The sequence below is a fragment of the Carassius auratus genome, chromosome 45 (genome assembly GCF_003368295.1).
Source record: "Carassius auratus strain Wakin chromosome 45, ASM336829v1, whole genome shotgun sequence".
Lineage (NCBI taxonomy): Eukaryota > Metazoa > Chordata > Actinopteri > Cypriniformes > Cyprinidae > Carassius > Carassius auratus.
In genome coordinates, this window is record NC_039287.1 from 4,594,766 (window position 1) to 4,620,206 (window position 25,441).

Sequence of the window (25,441 nt, forward strand, 5' to 3'; positions counted from 1 at the left end):
CATTTCTCTACACACATTTAAGTCCTTGTGAACGAGCTCCTTCAGAATTCAAAAAGCATCTGCAACCTGTAAGTACCAGGATGTCAACTATTATGTTTTGTGCCTAATCCAGGGGCAGGAAAATCTACTTAAGAAAAAAGTCAAAAAGGTTCTTAAAGAAGTTTATTAAAATGCTCTTTAAGAATTTTCTTAAGAGTATCCTATTTTTTTTTTTTCTTAAGAATAAAATGAGAGACTTTGAGGTTGGAGTTTAGCCTAACTTTAAGATAGGGATCACCAATCTCGGTCCCGGAGGGCCAGTGTCCTGCAGAGTTCAGCTCCAACTGCCTGTAACTTTCTACTATACCTAGTAAGACCTTGATTAGCTGGTTCATGTGTGCTTGATTAGGGTTTGGGCTAAACTATGTAGAACACCGGCCACCCAGGACAGATTTTGGTGACTCCTACTTTAAGAGGATACTTGATTTTTGTAATAAAAAAAAAATAAAAAATACCTCACTGTAAATATGCAAACTTGTGTAGAATCAGGGTATTCAATACTATTGGGTATTTCAAATCAACATTAGAAGCAATTTGGAGGTTACATACAATTGGCTAACTTCAAAATGTTGCCAGTTTCTTTCTAGCAGCTTCCAAATGAGGTCTGTACCACAGGAATTCAAGTCCAGCCCCGAATCACTACCTAGCCACCGAAGAACCCATAGTTTTTGAAGTTCTTATGTGGATTACTACAACAGATTCAGTCTCCATTGTTGTTGAAATAGACTAGTCAACCTTTAGCTCAACATCCCCTGTGTCTTCGTTCCCACGCCTGTGGGCTCAGAGACATCCAATACATTATTAATAGATTCAATCTGAGTGCCTTTCACCTGAAAACTAAACCTGCCTTTTTGTTCAAACATCCATCTTAGGACTTGAGGATAGTATATTGTACATTTCTGACCATCTGTCTTGAATTTGGCCAACTCTGAAGATTTTTTTTTTTATCATAAGGGACATTAACCACCAGTATTTGGGTGGTGAAAGGAAACATATTGATAACATCCATGTGTAAAGTCATTTCATTTATATTCAGTTCAGACATCTGGGAGTAAAGGAGAATCTGTTAAAGTCGAGCAAATCCATACCAATATATAATAAACACTTGTTGTTCTTCATCCATGTTTACTTATCTTGGGTCAAAATGAAGATTTGGACTTTGGACAAAACAAAAGACAGGATTTACACACAAAGCATAGAGCCCTTAACAAGTGGGAATGAAATACAGGTTGTGTATAAGTGACGTTGAATGTCACAGATGAGTTTCAATTCACAGAGGTGGACCAAGTTGTCTTTGATAGTTATTTCTTGTCCTGTAGTTCTGTGACATGATCAGAAGCATTTAAGTTTGTGCTTGAACTCCACATTCACTTACGACATAGAAAGCAGTTTTATTTTGGACAATATTCTGTCCTTTTTAATGGAGCTCATAAAATGCAGTTGGTATATTCAGCAGTGCTGGTTTAATTGCGCCACACACATATACAGGGTTTAACGGAGTTAGTAAGTAATGTGAGAGAAACTGAGAACGGCTTCAATTCTCTGTCAGGTTTTGGAACGAAATACAGTTGGAAAGGGAAAAACAAATCCAAGGGCACTTGTCCCTTTTGATCCTTTGTCCTTTGGAATAGATTCCCTTGGGTTTGGTTAATTGGATTGCTAGTTTCGGTAGTTTATATTCTTCACCTGAACTGCTCTTAGACTAAGTTAAGTTTTATGCAGTGTGGTGTGACAAGGTGAAGCTTACATTTATATTTTATTCTTTTGGTTCATCCCTTTCTCTGATTTGGGCGGACAGCCAGTCCACGGGAAGGGATAAGATATGAGACATTTAGAAAAACATGTTCAGTGCGGGTTGTTTAGTATCATGGAGTCCTGTAGCCCTCTCCTGGCTGTGCTAAATGTGGCCTGGTTTGGACAGATATGCGATGAGGGCCACCACCACGCCCACGTAGACCCCCGTCCCAATGGTGATGGAGAGAGCGGCTAGGAACAAGGCTCGTCTAGATGCGATGCTAGCCAATGGGAAGTCTCCCTTGGTCACGGCTTTGCTGGTCTGGAACAAAGAAAGGAAGTGGTGAGAGTGAAGCCAGATCAAAGGATACATTGACCTGTTTTCCATTCAAGGGTAAATTGCATTGACCTATATAGTGCTTCCTTGATGAGGATTGAATGGAATATCAGACATGTTCTTACGCACAGCACCAAGACAAACATGAAAGGCTTTTACAACATTTAAAAAATAAGTTTCAAGTTTCAGTTATGATTATCATGTCATCTGTTCAGTTCAATTTCATATCACAATGCATTGACGATTTACTGAATCCTGAATTTTAAATTTTACTTCACATTTATACAATTTTGTCAATAAATTCAAGCAGTCAGATATATGAAGAATACAAATTATTTCAGAAAAAAATAAATATTTGTCATTTTCAAAGGCTTTTGGCTGATATATTTTTTATGAACCACCAGATGGCTCTGTTTTTGAGACACTCGAAGCTTTGAATCGTTTCCTGAAACAGTCAGAGGAAAGACTCAGTGCTTCACAAGGATTCATTTGCCCATTCCTACCCGCTGCATATTTTATTGTGCGTGACATGATTTACACACAGCGTGTGTCTTCTCTAGGTCATGCTCAGGTTCTTCATAAAAGCACGAAATGTGGCCAGATGTCTGGTTTTAAAGTAATTGGAGCATTTTTAATTACTCGTGTCGAGCCTCCCTCTGCCATTAGGTGTGCGATTTTGAAGCAGCGCTGCATAGGATGAGTGTATGAAATTATGACACTGACCCAAAAATCATAAGGATCCGTCTGCTCTTTTATCACTCTCACTGTACTTGATGTCATACACTGATCATTAGAGGTCAACCGATGTATCGGTTTTGTCGATTAATCGGCACCAGTAGTTGATTGCTGGAACATTCGGTTTAACGGAAAAAATAGTTTTCTGGTTTGCGTCTGTTGCTGGAGTGGCTGAGAAGGGTCTGTTTTAATTATACAATATACAATACATGAAAGCTGCCTCTAGTGGTTGAAATCACTGACAGCATGTGCTATTTGTTTAGACATATGATGCTGCACACTGAACAAAGTGAGCAACTTCAAAACCGGATTTAAATGCAGCAAACAGAAAATCCTGCTGTGCCACAAAGCACCATTCACATAGGTTTCCATTAAATTATGTTGTATTCACCCCAAATCATTGGTAATGTACATAATGAATTGTATTTTGAGCATTTTCATTGAAACGTTTGTATTTCTGTGGCTCTAAAAAGTCTGTATGCTTCATTTATAGAGCTATAATATAGAACTCTATTTTGCATTTGCTCCATTTTTTAAACACTGAACTTCAAACTTATCTATGCCTCATTGTTCATTCTTGAAGTAAACTTGTGTCCATTTGGTGATTAAATAAACTGTTTTAGACCACTGCTTGAGTTGAACTTAACGCGTCCAGCATGTGTGTGTGATACCAGTGAGTTCTCCTAGGCTCAGTGGTAGAGCATTGTGTTAGCAGCGCAAAAGGTTGTAGGTTCAATTCCCAGAGAACACAAACTGATGAAAAACAATATATGTAGACTGAATGCACTGTCAGTCGCTTTGGATAAAAGCGTCTGATAAATGTCTATTATTTTTACTAGTATGATTCAGTACTGTTTTTTTTATTTTATTTTTTATAAAGCACTATTTTAGTTTTTCTTCAGTATCCATTTTAAAAACTATCAGTTAATTAATCGGTATCGGCCAGTGTGGTCCAACCTAGCTATCGATATCTGCAAAATCCCCTATCGGTCGACCTCTACTGATCATTCTGTGCAGCGACAAATGACATCATAAAAGCATCAGTATGTTATAATTGGTTATAGTCTATTGCTGAACCAATACCATATTGTCCTTGTCTGCATCGCAATGCATCAAATAAATTATTATTTCGACAACCCTAGTAAATATACCATTTGGTTTGATATAAAATTAAGACAAAGCCATTTTCTCAGTCTGTAGGAAGGTAGGATGCTGAGGAGGAGGAGGAGTTAAACCCTATGCTGCGGGGAAGGTGAGAAAATCCGTTCAGTATGTTCTCGGAGGAATATTCCAGGCCAGAAGAAGGTGAAAAAACATTCACATTTTCACCAGATCTCATTTCCATCCTTCTCACACACACAAGTTGCATTCTGGGGAACCTTCACTGAACAACACCACCGTCATCATAATTACTCTGGGAGAATTCACTTAGCTCCTGACAAAATAATTCACTCTGGCAGTGTCTGCCACGGACTAAACTATAGATAAGAATAAAAAGACTCATTCTGAAGTAGAAAAATAGATGCCTTCTGCTCCAAATGTGAAAATGGAGCTGAAAACATGCATCAGAGGGCCCATGCTTGTCACACCCATGTGATCAGTGCATTCTTGTTTATTCTATGTATATTAGAGAAGTGCCTGATAATTTTGCAGTCACACAAGCAGAGCTGTTTGCTTGTATGATGGGTATTCTAATGAGGCACCTGTTCTGTATTATTAAGCAGCTGAATGAGATCACAAATGATTTTCTCTTGTGAGACTGCAAGCTTGTTTGCAGGGCACAGATGAAAAAATGCTGAAGAATTAAACTTGTCTGACTCTTGTTAGTGCAGATTCTTAGCAGGCTTAATGGTTAGACTGTGGATTTGGTCTGGGGGCTCTGCACTTACCCCCTGAGAAAAGTAGAAAGCAGCAATGCCCAGAGGCCAGAAGCAACAGAGCATAGAGAAGATAGCGAGGCCCAGGTGATCACGAGGAGGGATGACAATGAAGTTGTCCTCACTCTCACTGTCGCTGGAGCAATCTGTCTATAAAGAGAAAGAAGATTCAGTAAGCATACTTTGATTTGTTCACAAGTGTTGTATTTATAGTCTGGATAATTACAGGATCGTTTTGAGTGCCAGTGTACTTAAAATTATGAAAAATAAAATATATAATTCATGTAAAAAGTATATAGATTGTTTTACATTGTGAACACATCTGAAACCACGAAGTAGTTTGCCGGCCCAGTTTTCATAATTTTTTTCCTTTTCTATTATTTTTTTTTATTGGAGTCAAATGTCAAAACTATTTTCTGTGATAATCATTGTTAAGATACACATGTTGTTCACAGAGTTTGTATTGAATCTCTGTAGCATTTCCACAACATTTTGTGAAATTTTCATTGTTTGTCAGTTCTCTCCTTTGATACTAGTGATTCACTTGAGTAACTAAAAATATCGCAGCCTTGTGAAGAGTGTGCCGAGAGGAAAGCTGTTAGGAAAATATTTCTGTACTGATTCACAGCAATATGCTGCAATGTCTCTGGTGTTTTATCTGTAAAAATAATAGGCCTATTTCTCTATAAACTAACATGAGATGTTAGATTGGATTTCTCCATAAGGAGGGAGTTAAGTGGCTTGTGCACTTGGATATTGTCATGTTCTCTGCTGGTCTAGAACGGGCTGTCAAACTGTGGGTTGCGACCCACTTGTGGGTCATAGAATGAAACAAGGTGGGTCGCACAAAGTCACTTGGCTGCAGCTAAATTTGCGTTTCAATGACACACACACACTCACACAGTTCAGTCTAGCAGTGATGCGTGGGTCAATGTATTAATTATCATACGGAGTATGTGGAGACATGCAGAGTCCCACAAGGGTCAATTCTTGCACCGCTCTTGTTTAGCTTGTATTTGCTCCCACAAAGCATAGCCTTATCGCCAAATGACTACAGCCCCATTGACTCCCTCTACCAATGTACTGATGAAATTAACAGTTTGATGTCCCAGAACTAAATTCACATACTGTCATCTAAAAAACATTGCAAGAATTAGATGTTTTGTTTCCAGTCAAGACTTGGAGAAACTTGTTCATGCCTTTATTACCAGCAGGGTGGACTATTGTAATGGTCTCCTCACCGGCCTTCCCAAAAAGACCATAAGACAGCTGCAGCTCATCCAGAAAGCTGCTGCAAGAATTCTGACTAGAACCAGAAAATCTGAGCATATCACACCAGTCCTCAGGTCCTTACACTGGCTTCCAGTTACATTTAGTATTGATTTTAAAGTTCTTTTAATCGTTTATAAATCACTCAATGACCCAGGACCGAAATACATTGCAGATATGCTCACTGAATATAAACCTAACAGACCACTCAGATCACTAGGATCGAGTCAATTAGAAATACCAAGGGTTCACACAAAACAAGGGGAGGCCACTTTTATTTATTATGCTGCCCGCAGTTTGAATCCACTTCCAGAAGTTTACATTAGCCACTTTAAATCTAGACTCAAAATTAATATGTTTAGCTGTGCATTTATTGAATGTCTGAACTGATTGGACTGTATTTTATGTATTCACTGTATTTTATGTAAAATCATTTTTAAGTTTTTTAATTCCTTGTTTATTTTTTTCATGATTATTTTACTTTCTTTGGTGCTGTATGTGTAAATGTGCCATATAAATAAACTTGTCTTGCCTGCCTATATAACAAGTTGTCAAACCTACACTTTTTATCATTGCTTATAGCCGAACACTTTGACATTACATAAGAGAATATAAATATTTCATTGGGCAGTTGTCATTCGGTCTGCTGTGTGCTGTGGAAAAGCAGTTTAGTTCTTGAAACTGAAACAATGTGTGTGAGCTCACGAATGAAATGCATCCCCTGGTTGTAAAAAAATGGTAAAAAAGTATCCTCTTAGTAAAACCACCATCCCCCCTTACCATCTCCTTTTTTATTAATAATGTGTATCATGTTAAACTTATCATGCAAATTAAATGTTAAAATTATCTACTTAAGATTATTCACGAATAACGGCGACTGGCCAATCAGAACTCGGTTCCGTAACAAGCTGCGCACAAGCAGAAGCAAGTTTTCATCATTTTTCACCCAAAATGATTCAAGTGCAACTTTTGAATTTCTTTAAAAAGAAGACAGCAGAAAATGTATGATTTTTCCTTCATTAAAATTTCAAAACATTCCCCTGACATAATGTTATTGTGCTGTATGTGTAACTGTGAGGGATTGAGAGATGATAGGAGAGCTGATGTGATCGAGCCATCAACCTTGTAAAACCCAAAACAAAAGATTTGTCTTGAGAGTCCAAAAGAATTCACTGTGCGATGAAGCCTATTAGAATACAAGTAAAACAACCTTATAATTCAAGCAATTAAAGAAAAAATGCCCATGAACAAGTTTTTATGTTTTTATATTCATTGCACAAGCAACATGCTTTTCTGAATATCAGTAGGCCTATACTGTATGCGCGAGCACAAATGTGCTATCAATTTAATACAACAGTGCATTGTAATACAGTGTTTCATTCCTTAAATGAATCAGTTTTTGAACGAATCAAGAGAGCCAGTAATTAATCGGCCCATTCAGATGGACACTTTCCCTGCATCCCAATGTGCATACTATCCAGCCTATCTGCTCTAAATAGTATTGGAAATGACTAATGTCACAGAATTTAGGAATGATAGAATGCACATTTATTGTCATCATTATTTATTTAGGCCATGACTGGCCTAAACCAGCCAAGGTTTCAGCACAAAAGCACATTTTACTAAATATTGTTTAATTATCAGTTGACCAAAATTCCTCCATTTCAGGCACAACAAGGGAAAAAAAGCTTATAATTAATAGTTTATTTAATAATGCAAATTTGTCATTAAATACCAACCTTTTTTAAAAAATTAGACAAATTTTGTAATCATTGTAAAATTAGCTAAAATTGAAGCTTAAATTCAAACCGCCGGTGCCTGACATTTTTTCAAGAAAATTTACTTTTTTTTTTTTCTTTTAGAACCCTGCATTGATTCAAATGCCTAATGCATTGAACTATCCAAAAAATGGAATAAAAACAGATAAGTCAAAAACAATCTCATCATCTCTGCGTTTGGCTGAAAGGCATGCAATTTGTGCATTATGTTATTACTGATCTAAGCTGAATGTGAGTAATCTGCCAGCAGTGTCAAATAGTTAAGCCCCAGAGCCAGAGTCCCACAGCTTGGCCCCCGATAAGCCCACCTTCTTCCTCTCAGGTGCCTCTCCTGAAAGAGGGTGGGCGGGGGGTGATGGCAGATGTTGTCACTGCCTGCCAGTTTCCTGACAGGTAATGACAGATTAATGGATGGTTTTATCCTTTCAGGGTGGCATGAGGCACAGCAAAGAAAGCATGTAATTTATGTAACCAAAATGTCTCCCCCAGCATGAGCACGATTAACCCTGTCCTTCTCCCCCTTTCTGCGATCCATTGCTCAGCTAATAGAACTTCATCTCATTTTCAAGGTGATCGATGTCAACATTTTCCAACTTATTATGTGTGTGTCATGTGTAAGGGCTCTGGATGAGTGCTCTCCTTTTGCACAGAGGAAATTGAATCGATATACATTTGTAATTAGCTGCTTAATCAAATCTATCCAAATTCCAGTTACTCTGTCCAACACGTTTTCATGGCAGCGTAATAGGAGTAAAATTGTTTCATGTTAAAACTGAAATTATAATCAAATGGCATGATTTCTGATTGGCTGGGTGTTTCGTTGAGGTCTAAACGCTAACGGTGCAGGAAATGATTTTTTTATTTTATATATTTATACACTACCATTAAAAAGTTTGGGCCTCGTAAGATTTTGTAAAAGAAAAAAAAAATTGTAAGTCTCTTTTGCTCACCAGAGGAACATCAATTTATTAAAACAACAACGAGTAAAACAATAATATTTTGAAATATTATTATATTTTTAAATAGCTGTTTCTATTTTATATATTTAAAATGTAATTTATTTCTGTGATGACAAACCTGACTTTTCCTACAGCCCTTACTCCCGTTTTCACTTCAACACAGCATTTGTGAAATATCTTTACTGTAACTTTTTTTGATAAATTTAATGCATCCTTGCTGAAAGGTATTGATTTCTTTCTAAATAAAATCTTACTGCCCCCAAACATTTGATCAGTAGAGTGTTTCTAAAATATTTTTTTATTAAATTGCACTAGAAAACCTCTAAATGCGTTATACCAATTACTATTATTTTTACGGTCTCACAGCTTCAGCAACACCTGTTTTTTTATTTTATTTTTATTAATTTGGCAATTTAGTTTCTTATCTCTTTTTTTTTTTTGTGGCTATTATGTTGGAGTGCTAAGCACTAATTTTTTTTTAACAAGTTCAGAAGGTAACGGGTTTATATAACGAGCACATTTGATAAAGAACTGCAGTATTTGCCAAAGTTTGCATGGCTAATAGCATCAGATTTTTTGTTTAATATGCATGAACAAATACGCATGAACAAAACTTTTTTTATTCTGTTTTGTTTTCTGAATTCAGGCACACTCCTTCTGTCCAAGCAGATGGTTCTTGGTCAGAATAAGGTGCAATGAGGACCAGACTTTTCGCCCATGAGACTAAATTGAAATTAGTTCAGGCCTGGTCTTTGCCCTTTCATAAAGCAAAATGCAACTTGTGCAGTCGTATTCAGAACTGCAAAAACACAAAGATTTATGAATTCTTCTTTTGCCGCAGTCTCCCTTCACATCTGTCTGATTTCAAGCAGTCTGTAGAGAGAGCTGCACAAATGGAAATTGATGTTGAGGATGGAAAGTGAATGAGGCGATCTAAACAACAACTGATGGAAAGCTTGGGGGTGGGGTGGATCCTGGAATAAAAGAGCTGTCCGGTGAAAAGCTCTCCGAGGCAATTATATACCAACAAAGGGGCAGGTAACTGCATCAGCGATGTCATGGGGGGGGGGGGGGGGGGGTTGGGGGGGTCATTATCCCCGTAGGTGTCATAGCATCGCTAAAAAAACAGCTGCAAACATTTTTAATGGGGCTGCTCATAGATTATAAGCAGTTGGCTCATGGGCAGGGCACAGAGTAGTTAAGTTGTGTCATGCCAGGTGCTGGCAACATTTCAGGAGCAGGTCATGAGGATATAATACGGGGGGTTGATTAACGACTAGCTCACACCAGACAAGTAAAAAAAAAAAACTTAATGAGTGGTTAATAAGGCCGGGCTGATTTATAGAACCCACCACACTTACATATGGCATGACCTGTGTTCAAGAACCAGGATGCGATTCTTAATCACTGAGAAAATAATCAGGCTGTCTTGTGGGCTTGAAAAATGTAAAAATATAAAGTTCAAGACTGTAGTAGTAATTTATGGGTACTTGGGCTCGATTTGATACAGAAGCCTGGGATAACCTTGTGTAATTGATATTTGCAACCTCTTATCTGAGATGCATTAGTACAATAATGCATTCTGCAATGTTTATTCTTGCTAACCTATCCATCAACCGTTAAGATAAATTATTTTTTGTGGAATACACAGCAAGCTGATTTATCTTCAGTCTGTGTAAATAGCCTTTGATCACCTGGGAACTCAGCGTAGCAGTAATGAGATTAAGAATGGGTTAGTGTTGACAGAGTTCTGTGCGTCTTAATAATTTAAAGACTAATTAATTGCCTGGTGCCAAAGCTTTTCATTTAGACTACAAAGGAGCATAAGAGAAAAACCATTAGTTGTTCAATGTAATGGTTACGCTTGGCTCTGATGCTGGGGAAACACAAGTACAACCAGATTTTAATAATTTTTCAACAACAACAAAAAAAAATAACAAAGATTTATTTTATTTTTGTTTATGACGCCCAGTTCAGTAATCACAAACTTATATTGGCATTATAATGTTTTCAAAATTATTTTTGCAAATACATTTTCACCTGAAGGCTACTTTATCATATGTATTTTAGGAGCTTTATACAGTATAAAACCACATAAGCAGCTGATGTTTTGAGATGGCCCTGAAATTCATCTCGAGACTAGCATTCGGCATGCTGGAAACTGCAAGTGCATCAAATCTTCTGCAGAATATGATTAGAGGTTGAAGAACATGAAATTTGCCTTTCTTTCTGTCATAAAGTACATATTTGTGTGGCCACATTTCAACTGTGAGAGTTTGTTTGCAGGCAGAAAGAGAGAAATTAAGACAAATTGACAGTAGGTATATAGCTATATACAGAAAACCCAATGCAGCCTTTTCTGCTTTTTCACAGTCAATCATCATAGCAAAATATTTTTATGGCAAGTAAATTAAATAGCAATAGTCTTCTTTTTCCTATCATTTAACTAAGTTTGACCAATTGGACATGCACATTCTCTGAAAACTTTGCCCAAATATAATGACTAACAACTGAAAGAGTTATTTATTTGACACAACAGTAACACAGATGGTGTGCGATGGCAGATGCTATCAAATGGATGGTAAAAGAAACTAATGATATTATTGACTGGAAAGTTAAGTGCTGCAGATTGCCTATCATCAAAAGCACTCCAGCTGTTAGATCATGAGACAACTGGCTTAAGGGCATCTACAGCTGATCATACTGAAAACATACACTTATTTGACCATATGCATAATTACTTCCTTGTTTTAGATAAGCGAGCTCAGTAATTTCCAGTCAACTGTCAAAATCCAGTGTGCTATAAAAGAAGCACCCTTTGCTCATGTTCTCTACATAATACATTCACAATTTGAAGAAATGTTTTGTTTGTCTATTAGGACCAAACGTTCACATATACAGTTTCAGGAATGACAAACGAGTTAAGCGAGTTAATCCGCTAAATTATGCCATGAGTCATTGCTATGATTGACAGTGATGACTGTAGCAACAGAGGGAGCAAAACATCTGACGAACCAATGTCAAAAACAGAGTTGTGCATTAAATTATTCAGACTAAATTCAGAGTAACAAAACTACACCAGCAACAAGTCTGTTGACTGAATATATTTACCAGCTTCTACACTTAAAAATTTAGTTTTTAAATTAAATAAAATATTATTTCAAAATTTAATGCATTATTATTTAATTGTTATACCATTAATAATAAATTTCTTTATTTTAAATTTAATTAGAGATCGAAATAATTTACCCTTTTAGGGTGTTGTTGTCTGGGCTTATTTATTTATTTTTTTAAATGACAGGAGACTTTGGCAACTTGAAATGAGGGGTCCCCTGCTGTGATCTACTGGTTACAGAGGTCATTTCTAGGGGTGTCCCCTACTAAGGATTTTCATAGTCGAACCTGAATTTTCGAATCATACTGATATTCGACCGAGTCAAATCATATGTTTTGGGGCAGGGCAAAATACAAGTCAGACATTCAACAGTCATAATTACATTAACACACAGGGAAATGTGCAACGGACACCTCGCAGATAGAAACTGAATGAACTCCTATTGTAGATGCATTTTTCATACAACAACGTGCAGAAACACGTCAACTAAATTCTAAAATTTATTAAATTCTAAAATTCTAAAATAATTAAACAATTAAAAAATATAGATGTAACAAAACTCACAAACAAGCAGAAAAAGAAAATAAAGAATTCTGAAAGTGCAGTATGCATTGCGAGGGCTAGGCAGAAAATAGCAGCAATTTTACGCGCCTATAAGACCCAGTGACGTCGAAAGCTTCCTCTTATTCTGCGTTCACACCAAATGTGAATAGAGCGTCTGGCGCGAATTATTTCAATGATAAGTCAATGTAAAGGCGCGTTTAGGGCCTACGTGTCGGTTACGTTCAATAAAAAAAAAAACACACATGGCCTGTTCTCAAGTCCATTTAAAGTTAAACAAATTTTAACAGTTGTTTGAAATGGATTGAATCATTACTTGAAATAATCTTGGAGATTTTTGAAATTGCCTAAATCATAAATGCAGCCGGGTTGAAGCCTGCAGTGATGTTTTTCTTTTGTTATGGAAGCCGTCCCCTCTGCATATATATTTTTTCGAGAATGTTGCACTCCTGTTGCTTTTTGTTATTCTGCCAGAAACTTCATGCCAATAAATAAGAAATATTTGCTGACTTTTTTTTAATATTTTTTTTTATATATTTGCTGCGTTTCCAGTGCTCTCTTTACGTTCGTCCGTTATTTGACGTTGAAAAAGGAAACGTCTTTTTTTAGAAATGGAAAACCGATTTTACAATCGATTCAATGAACACTTATGTCTTAAATCGAAAATAATTTTTTCACAAAAGTGACAGCCCTATGTCTGACAGTTCCAGTGGTAGTTATTAACATTCTGCATTGTCCTGCTCCTCTGTGCATTTAAGATATAATCACCGTAGTAGGCCTACTACAATGAAGTAGTGTTGTATGGTGCACTGATACTTCAAAAGTATCACGATTCTCGGAAATTAAAAACGTCATGATTCCTAAATTTATTAGTATTGATACTTCAAAGAATGACTACGTTCCAGATTTGTAAGAGACGTATTTCATGTCAGTGTCTGCAACGCACGCTTCCAGTGCCTCCCTATGGACATCTGTGTTTTTTCTCCTCACACAAGCAGCAAAAAAGCGATACAGCGAGATGGCTGCATTAGTGGCTTTGCTAAACTGATTTGGCTTTACTAAAATGTGTGCATAATCGCATTAAATAGTTTAAATCAGTTGTTCAGATGAACAAAGCACAAGGTTTTCTTGCATAATTAACATTTTAATTTTTTGGTCAGACAGTTCATATATAATATTCACATTAATCGGGGATTAAACGTGGAGTTATGTCCTGTATGCTAAATATGAAAACGAGCGTATCTGCACAGCACCTATAACTGTGCTTCGTTTCTGCTGATTGTTGATCGAGATTTACATGCTTGGCTCACTGACCCTGTATACTCATTCATTTCGTTCATAAACGAGATGTATCAGTTCATTCAACTCTCACGAATGAGAATATCTCTCGATCTCGTTTAGTGAAGGGCAGATTCGTTCACTACATTCAACAAATAACATGCTCCGTCACATCTTGAGTAACTCTTTGACAGGATGAAACAGTTCACAGAGCTGTTCACGAGCTGCCCATGCGCTGCTAATAGCGCCAAGCTCGCGCTGCTGTGGAGGGAGGAACTTCAGTGGATTATTTTTTATATTTCATATTTTTTTCAAATGTTTAACATATATGCTGTTCATATGTTAATTTATTAGTGTGTTATATAATTAAAATGTTGTCCCGGTTTTAAAATAAAGCACAGCAATGATATTTGAGAGTGTATTTTCCCCTTTCAGGAAAAGTATCGAAATCGCAATTCTTGACTTGGTATCGGTATCGAAACAATAATTTTGGTATCATGACAACACTACAATGAAGCGTTTTACTGTAGAGCAACTCAACCAAATTAATTTTATACAAGATGAATTATAGGCTACACGATATATATAAACTGGCTGAAATGTTTTTAAAACACCTGTGCCCTACCTGATCCAGTCTTTCACTCTGCCTGTGTCAGTTTGAGTCTGGTTAAAGTTTTAAATCCCTGCTGTCAAATTGCTCCTCTGTCAGTCACGGATTATGGAAAGTGAAACCTAAATCTTTAGGGGTGGTTGGATTTATTCACGCACATTAAAATATTTATTTGAAGATTCTTTCTTTTCAGATTCTTATTAACTGCATTAATTTAATAGGCTGTATATTAACATATTGGGAGAAAACCAGTAGTTCTATGTGAAATCAGACATTTGAGCACCACCATATAGCCGATATTGCATGATCCTAACACCCCATGAATATTTGACTGTGAGAGGAGTCGAATCAGGCTCCTCCTATCAAAGCATTGAATCTTCGAGTACAGTAGTCAACATTTGAAGTGGATCAAAAAGTTAATCAAAGTTGTCCAAAGATAAGAACGCTTTTAGGTTTTAGGACAACTTTGATGACAGTTTTTGATCCACTTCAAATGTTAACTATTACATTTGGGGTCACCCATAGTAATTTCATGTCAATTTCATCTTAAACCAGGAGATGACATTTTTCTGAATGAAAAGTTAATTTTACTGCACAAATATAATGTTATAGAAAATATAAAGAAATAATAAAGGCTTTAACATATTATAAGTGTTTTAAAAATATGCTATGAGGGTAAGTTAATTATTATCAAGAATACCATTAACCCTTTCGCACATGAGTTTAAAATATTCTAGCTGAGACCTAGTGAGTTTTTTTAGACGACCGTTATTTTAGAATGCATCGCCTTATTGTTTCCATGGCAATGTGTCCTGCTTGTCATGTGACACAACGCAGCTGAAAATAGATCTGTATGACACATGGATCTCTTTTATTTCGTTTTTCCCATTTTTTCAAAATTTTCCCAAAACATGCTCACTATATTATGAAATTTCTGATATTCCGATTCTGAAATATGTGCAAGTAAATATATATGATTTGGCTCTACGCCAGTCAAAGCGCGAAAATGGATTTAAATTTAGCAGTTGATGACGTGATGCACTGAAAGTTCTAATCACACCGGTGTGATCATACACTTCAGGGACCAGCCAAGACTGATCACACCGGTGTGACCATACGCTTCTTTTTAAGGATAGTGTAGTGGGTGGAGTTAATGCGCAAACGGCAATCTCATTGGCTGGCTCTCACCTATTATCATCCCTGTTTTGATTTCAGCAAATCAGTTTGAGTCAGTTCAAGTCACAAAACCTGATTAATATTCATCAATCCAGCAGCTCATTAATCCTTAGTAATCCTTAAAGGGTGTGTTTTATAGTTCTTATTATCAGAATTTGTATCACTATCTTACTTTTGTTAGTTTTCTCCCAATTTTCTTTACAGAAACACTGAATGACCAAAAAAGCACCATCACCAGTCCAGTTAAAATGTTCAGTTAAAATTGCTAATATGCATTCAAACGTGGTTATCAAGTTGACTTCTAATTGCTAAAGTTCTATTATTAAATAATACTTGATTATTATGAAGCTTGACTGACTGATGTTAATAGTTTACTTTCAGATATTAAAAAAATAATTTTACACATTTTTATTATATATAAAATATTTACTAGCTAATGGCGATTCAATTGCCAAGGTGTCCATAGAGGGTTGACTGCGTTCCCAAACAGCAGGCATCCACCTCTAAAAGCAATGACCACATTTATTGTGTTATGTCTGCTCTCTCTGGAGAGCAAGTAATTTATTACATATGAAAATTATTATACGTATTCAGTGGCTTGTCCTAGTTTTCTTAGAGATATGTAGTGCCAGTTTATCAGGAAGTGATGTTTTTGTTCTCTTTGACTTGTTCGATGGGTTCTTTATTCGCAAATGTTTTTAATGCGATATTCCAGTTTAGCACATAAGTTAAATACTGTGTGGTGTGACTCACCACGCAACACGCTGATCATGACCCATGCAGACACTCCACTCATGTAACGCTCATGTTCACCAGAAATGTAACGTCTATGTACTGGGTAACGCTTATAAAGTGTGAGGTGAGGTGAACTAAATTGGCTTTAAAAGCATTAAACTGGGGTTTAAGAAGATAAAATCCTGATTTCATAACATCCTGTTACTAAACTAAAACATTAGGCCCATTATTGGCTCTTTTCCACCAGAGGAGATCATCCAAACAAGATCTGTTGTCAATCCACCCCTCAAATGAGAAGCTCTGACAGGTGTGTGTGCACTTTCCAAGGGTGAGGACAACTAAGGCACAGTTCACACTTTCCTGTTACACGCAAGGTATATTTCACAACACTCAGTATAAAGAACAAGAATGGAACAACAGAGGTGTCTCTAGAGGCAAACTCCCAAGTTCACTTTATCATTGCCACAGAGGAAGAACAGAGGGATCTTAAAGCTATAGAATACAAATGAAGAAACACAAGCCTCAGTGTCGCAGGCATGTTACTACTGCACTGTAGAATTGTCTCTCAAAGAATGCTTATGAATATCCTATTATGAGATGTAAAGAAACTGTGTGAACCTGATTTATTAATCATTAGCCATTCAGATGAATCGTTCTGATCTCACATTAGCTCACTGTACTGACTTTGTATTTGACATAACCCCAGATGGAATCTGGAGACTTGTTTTTTTTTTCACCTTCACATCTGTGCTGATTTTTGGGAAAATCTGTATAATTTTGCAGAAAAATTTGTGATAATAATTATTTGTGTTGGTCTATGCTGGATATTTAAATGCACATGCTCATTTATTCTATTTTACATTTATACAAACAATTTGGGACACAGTACAAATTGTGAGTAAAAAAGGAATGGAATAATTTACAAATCTCATGAACTTATATTTTATTCACAACAGAATATAGATAACAAATCAAATGTTGAAAGTGAGACATTTTGAAATGTCATACCAAATTTTGGCTCATTTTGGATTTCGTGAGATCTACACATTCCAAAAACGTTGGGACAGGTAGCAATAAGAGGCCGGAAAAGACTCTCAGAGTGGCAGTGTCCCCAATGCTGTGGGGGAAAATAGTGGAGCAATTTCCGAAAGGAGTTTCTCAGAGAAAAATTGCCATTCACTGTTGCCGGCTAAAACTCTATAGGTAAAAAAAGAAGCCATATCTAAACATGATCCAGAAACGCAGGTGTTTTCTCTGGGCCAAGGCTCATTTAAAATGGACTGTGGAAAAGGGAAAAACTGCTCTGTGGTCAGACTAATTAAAATTTTAAGTTCTTTTTGGAAAACTGGGACGCCATGTCATCCGGACTAAAGAGAACAAGGACAACCCAAGTTGTTATCAGCGCTCAGTTCAGAAGCCTGCGTCTCTGATGGTATGGGGTTGCATGAGTGGTGTGGCATGGGCAGCTTACACATCTGGAAAGGCACCATCAATCCTGAAAGGTATATCCAAGTTCTAGAACAACATATGCTCCCATCCAGACGTCATCTATTTCAGGGAAGACCTTGCATTTTGACAATGCCAGACCACATACTGCATCAATTACAACATCATGGCTGCGTAGAAGAAGGATCTGGGTACTGAAATGGCCAACCTGCAGTCTAGATCTTTCACCCATAGAAAACATTTGGCGTATCATAAAGAGGAAGATGAGACAAAGAAGACCTAAGACAGCTGAGCAACTAGAAGACTGTATTAGACAAGGATGGGACAACATCCTATTCCTGAACTTGAGCAACTGTTAGAAAAAGAAGAGGAGATGCCACACAGTGGTAAACATGTCCTTGTCTCAACTTTTTTGAGATGTGTTGATGCCATGTAATTTAAAATCAACTTATTTTCCCCTTAATATAATACATATTCTCAGTTTAAACATTTGATATGTCATCTATGTTGTATTCTGAAGAAAATTTGAAACTCCCATCCTATGCCACATGCTGTGATCAATGGAAAGCTGTGATGAGAAATGCCACTCATCATGTTTTCATTTTATGGATTATAAATGTAAAAAAAAAAAATATATATATATATATATATATATATATATATATATATATATATATATATATATATATATATATATATATATATACACTATTATTATTATTATTACTTTTATTGTTCAATTTGGTTCGGTTCACATTATATGCTTACATTTTAAAAATTAAAAATTCTATATTTTGTAATGTGTAGTGTAAACCACAGCACTTATCATGAAGATATCCCACACCGTATGGCCAGAGGTCCTGATCCCCACATGCAGAGAATGTCTTTAATATCATCAGACAACCACAGCGAGCACTGGAGCTGCTCAGCATGGAACTACATCCATTGTGAGACTCCAAAAGGCCCAGAATCCTGCACATGACCTGAATACATATTACTGTCGCTGAGCTTTAAGGGTGACGGTCCCTCATCCAGCACCATTACATCCCATCAGCAGCACTGAACATTGGCCAACCCTTCTCATTAGCTCCTGCCTATCTGCTGAGAAATTAAAGTGGTAGTTGTCACACATCATCCAATAGAGCCAGCAGATGTTCCAAGAGCATAAAGTGATGTTTAACAGCAATTTCAAACCCCAAATAGAAAATTAAACCTTTGAAGAACAGGCTTTTGAAATGTGAAGCCTTTCTTATATTATAAAGTAGGCTATAACTAGAAGCTGGTGTTCCCTGGGAGAATTGAGCTGCAATGCTTTAAGGTCACGTGTCAAGGACCTGATGAATTAATCCAGCCGTACAGAACAACATAAGTTCAGCTCCATATCTTCAAAGAAACCTTACCTCATATTCCACGTATTCCTCTTCCTCCACCTCGTAAGACACTGTCTGGATTTTCACCTCGTTTTCATCCAGCAGTTTAGCCTGTGGGTCCTCCGTACTGGGGGTCTCTACCGCTATGTCCTTTTTCTCCATGAAGGTGGTCTCACAGCACTCGTTTTTGTAATCCTTGCCCTTGCCACTCACATCGTCCTTGTATAGGATGAAGTTAGGCTTGTAAAAGGCCTCCACCGCCAAGTGAAGAGAGGTGGCATCCAGTAGCTGGCCTCTAGCCTTGTCGTTTTCTCCCGTAACTGCAACCCCACCTCCACCGCCACCACCACCTCCTCCACTTCCACCATTCACAAAGTAGTTTATAATGTTCTCCTGATACTGGTTGCTGTGGAAGTCTCCCCCATAGCCATAGTCAACCATCACCATATGCTTGCTGTTCTTATCCAGAAGAGGGTTCTGAAGCTCACTTAGGCTCTCCATTGTAGAACAGCAGAGCACCGGGACTTTGTGTTTAACAGCCGGATGGAGAATGAAGGGAAGGAGCTGAACTGATGTGACAGGTGCTAATGTGTTCAATAGGACGTGAGCTGTAGGAGGAGTGAGAGGAGAGAGAAGTGAGGAAAAGAAATGAAGAAATGCACTATTGAGCATATGCAGAGGAAAGTTTAATAAGACCGAACTGCCAGAATAGAGAGGTGCAGGGCAGCAGGAAGGCAGCCAAGCAGTTAACACAATGATGTAAATGCACAAAAGAGTGGCTTAAGCTACAGTTGATCTGTGAAGACTCTTATTAGGGACTGTGACATAAATAATGCAGATTGTGGGGCTCTGCATAAGAGTAGTGAGTGACTGTACATGTCAAGAGAGAGTTTTTTCTCTCTCTGGTTTTCTGCTGTTTCATGCACATTCAAAAACCATTATGTCCCATTCCTCTCAAACTGTGGTTATCAGGCAGATTTCAATTAACTTCATTCTGCTGCCCCATGACACTCACTGATAACCCTGCTGCATGGACATGACATGACTGAGAGTTCATATGCCATGAAGGTAAAGTAAACATATTTGTTACAAAAGCAAACCCAAATGTGGCCAGTGGCAATTGGCTATCCAGAATTTATATGTCAGTTTTATTTTATGATATTTTGTGTCTGACATTATTTATTTTACAATAATAGACTAGCATGAAAAAGTAATAATGGTACGTCAATCTTGTGAATGACTGGACATAAAACACTGAGGCAACAGTGAAATCAGAAATCTTTGTGTAGATTTCTCTATTTAAAAGTAATAAACAGATTATTTCACAGACATGTCTCAGAAAACTAGCATTGTCAATTTTCATAATCCTTTATATTTAACTGTCAATAAAATGTTATGTGTAGTATAGTTAATAATATATATATATATATATATATATATATATATATATATATATATATATATATATATATAACATACTGTAATTATGTATGGCAGTTATTAGAAATTTAACAAAGTCCACTATGAAAGAATTCAATACCAGACACTTATTTAGCACTGAGATTTTAGGAGAAATATGTAGGTAGTTGGTGTGCATCAATCATTTACATTTAAGCATTGAATATATAAAACAATTTACCATGCATTCCCATAGTGCCATTCTGTCTGAGCTACAGCAATGTACTTTTTTTTTTTCTTTTACTTTAGTGCAGGTTTTGTCATGACATGCAGAGTGTCAGCTGTGGTGCCTTCCTATGACTGTATTCATGTTGAGACAGTGTTTCTACCATCTGCTCACATGATTACAAAACGCAATTGAGCTGAAATGGACTGATGAATCAATACATTTTTAGCAATTACAATTAATTAATCATCAACTAATCATATATATATATATATATATATATATATATATATATATATATATATATATATATATATATATATTTTTTTTTTTTTTTCTTTTTTTTTTTTTACAGAAATCTTTCTGCATGCAGAAATCTAGAAAGAGTCTGTGTATCTTTCAAAGAGTTTGTCACTAAACATTTGATTAGTTTTTCCACATCGCATTAGTCTGGCTTTGCAAACATGACTTCCTGGTGGTCTGATTAAAAAAAAAAAACTTGTGTGCCCTTAGCGGTGTAAAGTCAGCCAATCACATAAGTTCTTGCCAGATTGAGAAACTGCTTTCCAGTTTTGTGTGCAGTGTATATCAGACGGTCAGTGGGTGGGCTGTAGATGTGCTGTCTTAACCCATAGACTAATATGTATCAGTATCTTTAATGTGTGACTGATGTGAAGTTAAATAGTCTTGCAGGTTTATGATGCTCTTGAACTGAACACCATCAGTTGTACTCGGATGTAAATCCTGTCATAACTCTCTTGTGATGGAGAAAACGGCACATGGCTGCAGTGGTTGGCGTGCCCTCTCTTACCATCTCCCCATTAATCTGTGATTAAAATAGCAACACAATGAGCTAGAAAGCAGATTTTTTCAGAGATTTTGATTTGATTGTGCCAATGCCTCTGCGGATTGTCAAATGTTTGATCATGCGTCAAGGAATGCTGACTTCATGCTTCACCCAGATTGTTTGAGATCCCCCAATTCTCAATACTCATTTCAACAAAGTCAGCATCTACTGAGCACAGTCTCCCAGTGCAATAATACTACACCATCAGAGCTAACTAATGAAAAGAGGACGCTAGAAATAGACTCTAAATCTAGTCTCTAGAGATCAAATTATGAATTAGGGAATAGATTGATGATTGGTTATTCTAGGAGCTTTCCCTGTTTGAATGTCAATCTCTCTCTCTCTCTCTCTGTCTCTCTCTCTCTCTCTCTCGCTACATTGATTCCTGGACAGTTTCGACCTGCATCTTCAACAAAGTGGCTGCTGCAAATCCATTACTCACATTCACTTGCTTCCTCTCCCATGCTAGCTATCATTTCTTGTCCTGCCTAAATAAAACAAGGTCTATTTGTGGTTAAAGATACTGGTGGAAGAGAATGAACAGTGTGTGCATGGACTCTGTGGCTTGTTATGTAAGTCTGAAGCAATTAAGTTGTATAACGTCGAAAAGAAATGAGATAGATAAAATGACAGCTACAGCTTTTATTTATCCTCAATTGTATATTTGTAAATGTTATTTAATTTTTAAATGATCCAATATTATTGTAAAATAGAAATGATTTAAAATGATCAATTGACAATAAATTAAATGTAATACACTTTTCAGATAACCGGGTTTTATTGAAAGGTACTGTAGAGGGCATCTAGCATTTTAATTTTATGCATATTTTTATAATTTCACACGACACTGTTGCTTTATAGATGATGTTATAGTTATGTTTAGTTTCAATTGAGCAAGCTAAAGTATATAGGAAGCTTTAGCTTGTCACAATTGCTCTGTTGAAACATTTGAAAAGTAGAATTGGTCGTGATTCATTTCATCATTCAGACTAAAGCAATTCAGCTTAGGATAAAAAGTGTCTTCTAAATGACAAATAACTGTCTTGTACAGAATTGAGTCAGAGAGTCCTTTTAAAGCATTTTAAAGGCCCATTAAGATTCACAATAAACATTTCTCTTCTACTTTCTTTGTTAGCTTCATGAATATGTTTTGTATGGAGCCTTATCGCAGGAAGTTGAAAAGATTAAATATTAAATTCCTTCCCGGAAACATTCAAATAGCAAACATCTTTTTAAAATGGTGATCATGGCAACCACTATTTAGCTATTTATCATGACTGTGGTGTGTGTGTGTGTGCAGTTATACATTTGCATCTCCTAGAAACACTTGTTAAGTGTGCAAATATCCTTTGTCAAGGTCAGATGAGAAGAGTCTGAATAGCATCCAATAGTACAGGCAGAAATAAACACTTTGATATATATAGAAAAAGGCTGTTTACATTCCAAGAACAAGTAAAACTGAGATGACCGTGGTTAAATAACCCTATTAGAATCCAGTCAGCCCACACAGATTCACAGCAGTAAGTCAACATGTGATATCAGACCATTATGCAGAAACACCGACCTTTTATCTCAGCTGTTCTATTTTTATCTCTAATAGGTTAAATGTGATTATAAAAGTCACTAATGAGGAGGGTCACAACACAGAAGGTTTCCTCTGTAATTATGAATACGCAAATGTTTTTCATTTTTTTCTTGCATGACAAATAAAACTACCAAATACTGGTACCAAATACTGCAATCAATCAGACTGACAGTGAATTAGAACAAACAAACAACCACTTCATAGTTTTTGTCATGATATACTTGAATCAATCTTTCCATTTCAGAAATTGCAGTTTCAAATTTCAATCCTTAATAGTTTTAATAGCATTTCTACTCTTAACTTAAGGCATTTAAAACAGTGAGAGGTGCAACATGCTTCATTCCTCATTGATTGTAGCACCTTCCTTCCTCCTTGTGCTGAGGTGCAATCAAATCACCTCAGCACTCAGGTGTCTTAGTCAATTAAGCCTTATGAGTCTTGGCCCTTCTGAATTCTAATAGGATAGAGGCTGAACACACTTTAGCAGTGTTAATGTGTTGGGTAAAATGGATAATGGAGACTTTTGCTACTCATGTATGCACTTTAATCTCCCTCTGCACAATCCTGGTACAAGAGAGGGCTATAGAAGAACGAAGGAATGTGGATTTGTAATACTAAGAGGCTACTTGTACTCTAGTATTTATTTAATATGCATATGTATAATTATCTGTTGATGTTGTTTTCACTCATGGTCGTACATCCTGGCTCGTGACTCATGCACCCAGTGGATGAAGGGGAACATCAGAGCAGGAAGAAGAGAGAACAATTGCTTTTTAAGAGTACCTTTCCCCTTTGACAAAAGTGAATAATTACAGGGCATCTACAGCAGTATACCATTACCATTTAACTACCAGAGAATGAGAGCTGAATAATCCATAATCCTAAAATTCAGAAAGATGAAAATCAATGCATGAATGTATATGCACATTGGTTTGTATGTAGCCTATGTGAATATGTGTATATGCTTTGCTTGCATAATACATCTGGATGTTCCTTGTGAACTGTACAGAGTAGTGTACTACACAGCTGTACATTGGAACTGGCAGAAGTATCGTACATAAACAAATTTGCATATCAGTTATGTGTGTCGTGCAGTGGAAAGTAAACAGAGGAACAAAAAGGTTAATTCTGGCATCTGAGCACTGGGTTTCAAGTCCTTTCGTCAACACAAAATATAACAGTGTGTACAGTAACGATAATCAGCCAACATAAACTTTTCACTCAAGAGCACATGCATAATCATATAAAAATGTACTTCATAGGCATTCAAACTTAATACGCTCTGGCCGAGAGCTCTGCTTATATTTTAAACATTTGTAGGCTACAGTATTACTCATAGCACTAATTCAGCAAGGTATTTACGATACACTGACAATATCTGTTTATTCCAGGAGACAGTTTCAATGTGAGCTACCATATTTATGACACATTTCAGCCTCGTATTTGGAAATGTCCATGTCTTACCTTGCGACTGAGCAATCCAGGTGCCGGCTCATTCGATTTGATTCAATGGCAATTTGACAGTCGACTGGCTTTCCAAAGAAATGTCAAACGGCTTGAATCCGACTCTCGCATCGCAGAAGCCCGTGAAGCACCGGTAAACTCGGTAAACAGCAACACCTCTGATTTCTAAGGATGGACACGAGCACTGAAACAAAGAACAACCTGCTAAACGTTAGTGGTCGAAGCAGTTGTCGAACAACAGATAGCCACCTTTACTAAATAGGGGCAGTACCTGATAAAAAGCAGGTAAAATTACTGACAGTAACACAGTGAAGCTTTAAAAGCCTGGTTCTGTACACCGCACCTCATAGCAGTATAAATCCGCGCGCATCTTTCAGTTGAGCTGCTCAGAACTGCGCGAACTTTCTTGCCAGAAGCTTTAAAAACACAACAATCTTTCTCGGTCTCCGTGGTTTTATACTATGAAGTCATCAAATAACCTTAGTGGTAGATTACTGCTGTAAATTCCCGTTCCATAAAAGTCAATATTTCGTACTGAGAGAACAAGGTGAAAATGCTGTCAGTGACGGAGTGAACGGACTTTCCATCGTGTGTCCCTCCAAACAGGACACGAAAAATGCTCTATGAGTCCAGCGCGCGTGGATGTGTTTCAGTTTATCCTACTCTCTAGCCGATATAACACACAATACGACAGCAGGTTTGCGTGGGTTCGAAGCTCTTAGAGCTATAAAGCGTATCGATTTCACATCTCGTGAGGGAAGCTCCGCTGGGGATATTGACGATAAATATTACAGCAAAGTAGCCTATTCATTTAGTTTTTCCAGTAGTTTAGTGTCCGTGGAAAATAAGTGTAGATTGATATATTGTATAAAGGAACAAGAGGAATCTTCAAGAAGAAGGGA

At 36.9% G+C, this 25,441-nt stretch overlaps 1 protein-coding gene across 3 annotated transcripts; it reads right to left on the minus strand.

Annotated features, from left to right (window-relative positions):
* Window positions 1-713: 713 nt before the first annotated feature.
* On the minus strand, window positions 714-25,382 carry LOC113063003 (synapse differentiation-inducing gene protein 1-like). Of its 3 annotated transcripts, none has more exons than XM_026233129.1 (5): window positions 24,883-25,382; window positions 24,540-24,723; window positions 19,050-19,627; window positions 4,735-4,872; window positions 714-2,095 (listed from the first exon to the last, which is right to left on the minus strand). In XM_026233129.1, the coding sequence occupies exons 3-5, from the start codon at window positions 19,518-19,520 to the stop codon at window positions 1,937-1,939; spliced, it is 768 nt and encodes a 255-aa protein (XP_026088914.1). In that variant the 5' UTR covers window positions 19,521-19,627; window positions 24,540-24,723; window positions 24,883-25,382; the 3' UTR covers window positions 714-1,936. The 3 variants fall into 3 exon arrangements, with proteins under 3 accessions (XP_026088914.1, XP_026088915.1, XP_026088917.1); XM_026233130.1 differs by having other exon boundaries at window positions 24,811-25,382; XM_026233132.1 differs by having other exon boundaries at window positions 24,540-24,740; window positions 24,811-25,382.
* Between the last annotated feature and the right edge of the window lie 59 nt (window positions 25,383-25,441).